General features: G+C 41.3%; 1 protein-coding gene across 1 annotated transcript; it reads left to right on the top strand.

The window, feature by feature from the left end:
- Positions 1-1378: 1378 nt before the first annotated feature.
- LOC118813986 (putative neural-cadherin 2) lies at positions 1379-9115 on the top strand. Its single transcript, XM_036579644.1, has 6 exons — positions 1379-1502; positions 2314-2437; positions 5080-5260; positions 6504-6670; positions 7222-7487; positions 8933-9115. Exons 1-6 carry the CDS (start codon positions 1411-1413, stop codon positions 8943-8945), a joined length of 843 nt encoding a protein of 280 aa, XP_036435537.1. The 5' UTR covers positions 1379-1410; the 3' UTR covers positions 8946-9115.
- The last annotated feature ends 257 nt before the right edge of the window (positions 9116-9372 follow it).

Here is a 9372-nt window from a genome sequence, read left to right as displayed (position 1 = left end):
GCATGTATCCTCATCACCCAATTCCTCTTCACCAGCTGTTACGTCTTCTACAGGGGTGTCTATTATAACTCCCTCCTGCAAAACTCCCCGATCTAAGCTCACCTGTATCTCTCCGTCTCCCATCTCTGAAACCCCCTGTTTACTAGTCCCAGGCACCTGTGACTCACGCAGCACAGGATCTGCCCCCCTAACCTCACATATAGCCTCCTCCCTGTTAACTTTATGCGGACACGCCTGTCTCTTATGCCCGACGTCTCCACACTCAAAACACCTTAAGCTCCCAGTAGTAGCATGAATCATGAACGACCGCCCTTCATGCCAAACTCTGAACGACACATCCAAAGTTGGATCGTCTAAAAACATAAACACCTGCCTTCTGAAAGACAGCACGTGCTTAAGGGCACTGTTTTTACAAGCAAGCGGAATCATTTTAATCGAGCCGGCAAATTTCCCAAACCGGGACAGCTCGCGCTCAATGTCAGCGTTCAGAATGAACGGCGGTACGTTCAAAACAGTGACTTTCATTGTTGGAGCAACAAGCGGTGAAACCGCGCAAAACACTCCACTCACCCTAACCCCACTCTCAACCAAGCGGTTCACCAAGCTCTGCTCCTTCAGGAAGATCACCACAGCTTTGTTCATCCGAGACGCAGAGACTATGTTCTCACAGCCGATTAGCTCCCCGACTCCCAGCAGAACCTCCTCCACTGTCTCTCCCGACCCCGGCTCACACCTGACCCCGTGACGGAGTGACAGAGACGGCGCCCCGCCACCGGGGAGAGACGCCATCTCCACACACCGCCACGAAGTTTTCCCGCCAAAATTACCAAGTTACCAAACTATCGTTCACTATCCGACACTGACACACTGTACAATAACACGACCAACAATACCCACTTTAATAACAGTCTAACACCGATAAGAGAGAAAAAGAACAGGATCAAAGCCCAGAAACCCTCTCACCACACACCTCTACCTCCACCTCAGAGAGACAGAGAGAGACAGAGAGAGTCTGTTCTTGTGAGCTAGCCCCTACTTACTCCTGTTCAGCCAAGATCAATGTCATTGTAACTATGTAAATATTATTCATATTTATTTACAGAGTGAGTTACATAATTACATTCATATTCAGTATTGACAGATTTGAGTCTGCACTTCTGGCTTTTTAAAAACAAAAAAAAGATATTTAAGGATTTTAAAGGATTAAAGGATTTTAGTCCAAGCCAATGAAAAGTCCGAAATGTGTTTTGAGCTCTGACTTTGTACCAGTTTGGTAGAATGATCCATATAAGTGATATGATAACTGATGGTCTTTATTCTGTGGAACTTCCGTTGTTGGTTATTTGCATTATTTGTGTGCTTGAACATCTACAGGAAGTGCAGCTGGTTCTGGATCACTGCTCGGGGGCCATGGTGAATGAAGTGGAGGGTTTAGGGGTGGAGGTTTTTGACACAGACCAGTCAGTGTGTAAAGTATCTGCAGACACACCAGGCAGTGAGAGGTGAGAGAATACCTGTTTGTTTATGTGCTCTTTTGTGTGTAGGCCTACTGGCTAAGCATGAGTGGACCCTTCAGATTCTATATGTTTTTAACCCCCGCTGGCAGGCCCAAAGTTTTAATACACACTTCTATAACCTAAGAATAGCTCCATTAGTTTGCATTGAAGTCCCTGTAGTTACTGAATAATAAACCTTTGTATGAAATAAACCTGGCATGTTTAGGGGTTAAAGGAACTTTATATGTATCAAGAGGACATCCACGGTACATATAACCCCTAAAATGGCCAGAATCTGCTGGTGGGTCCAAACTTTTATTACACACATCTGTGATCAAAGAATAACTCAGCCAGTTTTAGTTGTAGTGCATGTAAAAACTGTAATAAGCCAAAGATTTTAAGAGGTTAATGCACAAAAAAGGGTACTGTACAGGTACATTTTTTGTCCCAAGTATAAATATACCCTCAAAGGTACAACGTGGTCCTTAAGGTCCAATTATGAACGTTAAATAACTTTACGTGGTACACTGTGTTCACTTTCCCAGATGAAAGGATCATACTGGCATCTCCTCATAACATTTTTTTGAAAGAAAAATAAAATAAAAGAGCCTGGTGTCACGACAGGGTTAATGCAGTCGGTGCAACTTAAGCAAATAAAAAAAGCACATCGGAAGGGTACAATTATGTTCTCTTAATTGTTTAATATGATCAGAAGAGACTCTACTGACATTAATTCAGAGGACTTTGTGTAGAAGCTGTTGTCATTAGCTGTGTTGTATATGAGAGATCACTGATGCCTTTGTTTTTCTCTGTGTAGATTCCTGAATGTGGATCAGCCTCTGCAGCTCGGAGGAGTGAAGGAAACACACCCGCTGCGTCGCACACACCCTCACTACAAAGGCTTTGTGGGTTGCATCAGAAACCTGGTGGTGGACAGTCAGGTACAGCTTCTTACTCTCAGAGTTTCCTTCTCTGCCTAAAGACTATGCCTCATATACAGCTGTGTCTGTTATACATTACGACGTGCACAGCATCAGAGAGGATTTCCCATTAGGAGACAGGGTCAGGACTTCTCTTCTGCCCTTTTCTTAGGTTACTTGTTATAGGAACACTGCTCTATCAAAGCAGGAAACACACTCAGACACAAAACAGAAGCATATATAACCTGAAAGGTTCTCTTGTTAAAATTTCTGTTAATCCGTTCATGTTATGTTGTGCACTATATACTTTTATTGATCCTACAAGGAAAATGTGTCATTTTGTCAAACTAAGCACTACAAGCTGAGCAGTGCTGCCTAGGGCAGTGAGGTGTGTGGAGTTAAGGGTCTAACCCAAAAATTGGCAATATTTATCAATATTTACTTCTTACTTTTGACAGATGAGTTAAAAGCTTTAAAAGCTTTAGTCAAGGCAGCTGCTGTCTACATAATCACAATCTTTACATGTGCTTTTTTATATGATTTTTCTTTATATTTACTATAAACCTAATTCAGATGTCCTCTGCGTCACCTCATCTGTGTGAGCATCACAGTCTGCAATCATTTTCCTATTTATGCTGAAATGATTGACTATAAGTGGGAGTTTGCCTGTAATTACACGTTTCTACCATTGGAGGTTTTTGCATATGCATGATTAGGAGTAGCTCTAAATATAAACACATTCTAAGTATAGAAACATGCATTAGATGTCAAGTCTAATACATGCCACTGATCGCTTATTGTTTTTAAGACCGAGTTTACCCTGTTTTGCACATACTAACAATACATTACCCCATATTTACCGTATTTACCCGAGTTTTTACAGTCATGTTGAAATGCAGTGTGTGCAGTCTTACAGTTTGAGTGGGTGAAGAATGCTGAGAGAATAGCATTTCCTGACAGGCCTGAGACACTGACATTTCAGATGTTTTTGTGAAGAGCGAACAAAGCTGCAACTTAATGTAGTATCTTGCGATGAAGGTGTGGCATCTTGGCCTGTTATGCCTGAATCTGGAATTAAATATGGAGTTTGAGCACCTGCTCAACACTCAGTATCATCATTTCTTAATGGCATATGCCATAAAGATCTTTAAAGTAGTTTTGATTAATTTAACACAAAAAAACTAAGATAAAAATTTATAAAAATGTATATCGGGAACACAAAAGGAGGTTGCCGCAGCTGGTCAACACATTTACGTAAACACATAAACTTATACATAAAAGCTAAGGTACAAAGATTAAAGAGACAAACAGTAGCACCAAAAAGAAATCTGAGGACTAGAACTAGAACAAAAGAGAGATAGAGAAAAAGACTTGGACATGGACAAAGCAGTTATGCATTTATCCAAATTATATGTAGATTAGACAAACTATGCATGCTGCTGATTCATTACGTGGCAAATGGATTGATTCACAACTATAGCTAAACACAACGTCATTGATTATGTTCAGCCGATAAAGATAGTGTCCACATCACTCCCTCATACGCATCTGGGACTGTCACACAGTTATGCCCAATTTTGGACATATGCAGTTCCACAATGATGGATATACACAGTTCCACAATGAAGGATGTATGCAGTTCCACAATGATGGGCGTACGCAGTTCCACAACGATGGACGTGTGTAGTTCCACAATGATCGAAGTACCCAGTTCCACAACGATGGACATACACAGTTCCACAGTGATGCAAGTTCCCAATTCCTCAATGATAGAAGTACCCAGTTCCACAATGATGGACGTATGCAATTCCACAAAGGTGGATGTACCCAGTTCCACAATGATGGATGTACCCAGATCCACAGTGATGGACGAACGCAGTTCCACAATGATGGAAGTCCCCAGTTTTGCAGTTCTACAAGTTTATGTCTCAATCCAAATTACCTTCGCAAGGAACAGTCACTCTCCAAGCACCATGATGTCCATGATAATCCCCACACAAACAAACCACAGGCATCGTAGAGACACAAAAGCCAAACAAATATATTCCTGGGTCTGAGAAATATATTATTATAAAATCTATTCTGTTAAATCTGTTATGTTAAAAGGTAAACATTTGATTACAGGAGATCATTTATACTCTGATCAGTAGCGATACACTATACAAGCAATGCTTCTTACACCTCAGATGATATAAAGAAATATAAAGCTTTTATTATTCAGTAAGTTGTAGGAACTCCATTTTTGGAAAGGCAGAAGGTTCCTGTAAACTCTCTCTCACAAAACTTATGTCAAGCTACACCAAAATAGTAATATTAAACACTGCAGGACATATATAAGTCCACACTTACATATTACATTGTTCATTGTAGATATTAAATAATTCATATCAGTTACTGAATCATAGGTCAGATCAATGAGTGAATAATAGCCTGGGATTTAAGAGTTTAACTCTGTGCTGGAAAGAAATGGCTAAGCCTAGTAACTCATTAAAAAAACAGCATGATGGCACATTCTGGAGTCAAGTGCTAACTCTGCTACTCCAGTAACACCAGACAGCCCCTTTAGCCTCTGTGTCTCAGGATATGGAGCCAAGGCTGACATCAATACAGGTCACTGTGGTTTCTCAAAGTGCTGACTCAGACTCTTTACTGTCCTCGGTCAGGTGTATGACCTGGGCAGCGCGGCGGAGAGTGAGAACAGTGCCCCTGGGTGTGGACTGACCGATGGAGTGTGTCTGACTGCAGGAGGGCCCTCCTGTGGCCTGCACGGGAAGTGCCTGGGGGAGTGGGGTTCCTTCAGCTGTGACTGCCACCCTGGCTACAGTGGACACAAGTGTGAGAAGGGTGAGCTGCATGTGTAGAATTCAGCACATGTTCATAGAATTGAATGCTTGTTGTGATGCCATTTTGAAATGCAGGGGTAGATGGGTACTGCTCAGTTACCCTCTACTCACTGACCACACAAGAGCCTGTCCCAAAAGATACCTTAAACTCTGAGGTTGTCCTCCAAGTCCAGGGTCAACAACGTGTGGACATATAGGACAAGAGACCTTGAGAGAACTAGGTTACTTGCATGACCCCATTTCAGTACTCTTTTAACATGCCCTCACCAACTTCAGCTCACCACTCAGAAGTGTATCACACCTACATCAGCCCGGCAGCCCACCCGCAGCGCCAGAAGAAGAAGGGACAGAGAGGAGCATTTTTTAAGTGGAATGCAGTTGACCTTAGCTAGGTTAGCCTTAGTTAGCTAATCAGCTAGCCATGCAATTTTTGGAGAGTTTAAGCATAACACGCACATTTTGTGTATGATTGCTTTGTCTGGCTATGAGCTTTGGTTTAGACCTGTGGTTTATTGCCTTTATTTTTTGTTGCTAGCTAAGGACGCTAGCTCAGTAACTAGCTAGCTAGCAGAATTAAAGTATTGAAGTTTTATTCACAGTCATGTATAACAGATGGAGTAGTTTGCTACCTAAAACTCATGTGAACATAGCAAATTGAGTGTTGAAGTATCCTAAATTATATTGTTGCTATGGCTTTTTGTGTCATTTTTGGGGGATTTGAAAAAGGAAAAGTGTCCCCTTGAATTCATAAATGAGATGTGTGACACCTCATGGTCTGATAGTCTTTGTGGGCGTGTGCTTATGAAGAACATAGGACCAGAAGTGAGCCAAATGGGACAGGGCTAAGATGCATTCAGCTAACACTAGACAGTCATAAGTGGTCATTTAATCAGTGTGCATGACGATTGCAAATAATTGCCTAACTGCAAATAAAGGCTTAACTGTTACCTAGTTTAAGTTCACTCTGTCCCGAATCCATGCTTTTAGTGTTTTGAGTGGGTTAGTCCATTACATTTTTAAGCATCTTTTTCCCCACACTTGCTTAGCTAGTGAGCGCTTGCGTAAGGTATGTGTGACGCAGGAGCAAAGTTCAGAAGGGTAGAGAGCAACTCAATGAGAAAAAGAAGTTGACTATTTTTATTCATGTTCAGTGATTTCCTGAAGACTGAGTTGTGTGTTGTGTGTGTTGTTTCCTGGCATGCTGTTGTGTGTGTGTATGCTGACTATGCTGTTGTGTTCTCCAGCTCTCCCTGAGTGGTCCTTTGAGAAGGAGAGCATGCTGAGGTATCAGCTGAGAGGAGGTGGGAGTCCACGGAGGACGCACGCTCAGCTCCTCCTCAGAACACGTTCCTCCTCGGGTAGCCTGCTCAGCATGAGCTCTCGCGACTCCAATGAGTTCATCATACTGCAGGTCAGTGGTGGGCATACACGGTCACACACATTTGCCTCTAATGCATTGAAAAGTACAATTTTTCTTATTTCAATATATCATGTTAACTTCTTAAAGTTGACTGATTCAGATTAGCCTTCTGCACTACCAGATCTGCGCTATTAGTAGTTATTTAATAATTCATAATAATTATTGAATAATTCAGAAATAGTTACTTAATACTTCATAGTAGGTACTGAACAATTCATAGTAATTACTGAATAATTCAGAAGTAGTTACTGAATAATCAAATGTGAATAATGCATTAGTTACTGAATATGTTATAAGTAGTTATTAATTCACAGTAGTTACTGAAGAATTCACAAACATTTATAAATAGTTACTTAACAATTATAATTAGTTACTGCATTATTTGTAGTGGTTGCTGTATATTTCATAGTAATTGCTGAATAATATGCCTTAAAATGAAAAGCCGAATGATGATCTGGGAGTTTAAGGGTTTACAAATAGTAGTCATGATCCTACTTTGTCTGATTCTAATGTGGATGTTGTATTTCCACATGTTCTTTTAGATAGTGGATGGGTATCTGAGTGTCAGCGCCAACCTGGGTGATGGAGCCCACACCCTTAGACTGGGAAGCCAACGAGTGGACTGCGGCCAGTGGGTCATGGTCAGTCTCCATCGCCATGACAACATGTTTCACCCTGCGGCTGGAGCAGGGTGGGGGGTCGCGAGAGGTCTCAGGGGTTCTTGGCCTCAAACGAGAGATCGTGGTGCATCCATCCAGCGTTCTTCTGGGAAACAGTGCTACACACAGCACTCTCACAGACTTTCAAGGTGGGGCTTTATCACTGTCTAATCCTTTTTTTTTGTTACTTTCTACATAACTATAACCTAAAATATGGTAAGACCTGAATGTAAGTCATAGCAATAGATAAAGATAATCTAATAAAATAAAAAAGAACAGTTATTTAGTTTCTTATCCATTTATTGAACAAAGCGATACATGATTAAATGTCTTTGTTGGCAAAAAGTACGTTTGGCAAAACCAAACACTGCATTCCGGCATCAGAACGCCGTCTCAACTTTGAAACACAATGGTGGCAGTATTGTGGTTTGGGGCTGTTTTGCTGGTGTTGGACCAGGACAGCTTGCTATCATTTGATGGAATTCTTGATTTTATCAAGAAATTCAAGAACTCCTTGCTACTCAAGGGTGTCAATCCAGTTTCTAAAAGCAGAGGTTCACATACTTTTGCCAACGAAGACATTTAATGTTAGATTGCTTAGTTCAATAAATAAATAAAAGACTATATACTTTTGTGTCATTTGTTTATGTTGGGTTTTCTTCATCTTTTGTTTATCTTTTTGTTACCTGAACATTTTATGTGGCACATTTATTCACAAACTGATGAAGAATTCACAACATTCACAAGATTCACAATATATATACATATACACACACTCACTGAGCACTTTATTAGGAACACTATGCTAATACTGGACAGCTCCTCCCTTTGCTCTCTAAACGGCCTTCGTTTCGTGGCACAATTCCACAAGATGTTGGAAACCATCCAAGGCCAGTGAAGAACACTGAACTCATTGTCATGTTCATGAAACCTATTTGAAATTATTTTTGCTTTGCGACATGGTGCATTATCATGCTGGAAGTAGCCACTGGAAGATGGTAAATTGTGGCCATGAAGGGATGCGCATGGTCAACAACAGTACTCAAATAGGGTGTGGTATTCAAGCGATGATTGATTGGTATTAATCATTTATCAGGCCAGGCTAGGTTTTTCCAGTCTTCAGCTGTCCAGTTTTGGTGAACCTGTGACCACCGCAGCCTCAGCTTTCTGTTCTTGGCTGACAGAAGTGGAACCTGACGTGATTGTGACGCTGTTGTAGCCCATCCACCTCAACAACGCATTTCCGTCTATACAACTGCTGCTCACTGGATGTTTTTTCTTTGTTGCACCACTCTGAGTAAGCTCTAGAGGCTCAGGAGAATCCCAGATCAGCATTTATAGAAATACTCAAACCAGCCCATCTGGCACCAACAATCATGCCAAAGTCAAGAGCACATTTTTCCCCATTCTGATGGTTGATGTAAACTGAAGCTGCATGATTTTATGCACTGCACTGCTGCCACACGATTGACTGATTAGATGATTGCATGAATAAGTGCAGGTGTTCTTAATAAAGAGCTCAGTGAGTGAATACACAGTGTTATGTTTGTATGGTGGTGAGTATTTAACCCTTGTGATGTATTTGTGTGTACAGGCTGTATGCGTGATGTACGGCTGAATGGTCACTCTCTGCCGCTGGACGGTCAGAGCAGTGAGTTTGCTACAGTGCTGGAGCGGCGCGGGGTGCAGACAGGCTGCCACTCAGACGCCTGTAGCTCCAAACCCTGTCACAGCCCTCTGTACTGCGTAGATCTGTGGAGGAAACACGAGTGCAGGTCAGGCTCTACTCTCCTTCACTGCTTCAGACTCTCACCTTTAACCCTAACAGTCTAGAGTCATTAATGCATAACAGTGCATTCATTTTATGTTAAGTAATGAATTAAATGTAACTAATGAGTGTTTTTCTTTCTGCAAAACAAGACTAGATAATTAAAATGATAATAAAATATATCGTCTTGTTTAAACAAAATTGTGGTGTCAACTGAACGTTTTCAGTTCTTTGCTTTAAAGAAATGTTTCAATGAATTATGAATG

This window comes from Colossoma macropomum, unplaced genomic scaffold (genome assembly GCF_904425465.1).
Source record: "Colossoma macropomum unplaced genomic scaffold, Colossoma_macropomum, whole genome shotgun sequence".
Taxonomy (NCBI): Eukaryota; Metazoa; Chordata; class Actinopteri; order Characiformes; family Serrasalmidae; genus Colossoma; species Colossoma macropomum.
Note: the sequence above shows the minus strand (reverse complement) of the source record. Positions and strands in the feature narration are given on the sequence as shown.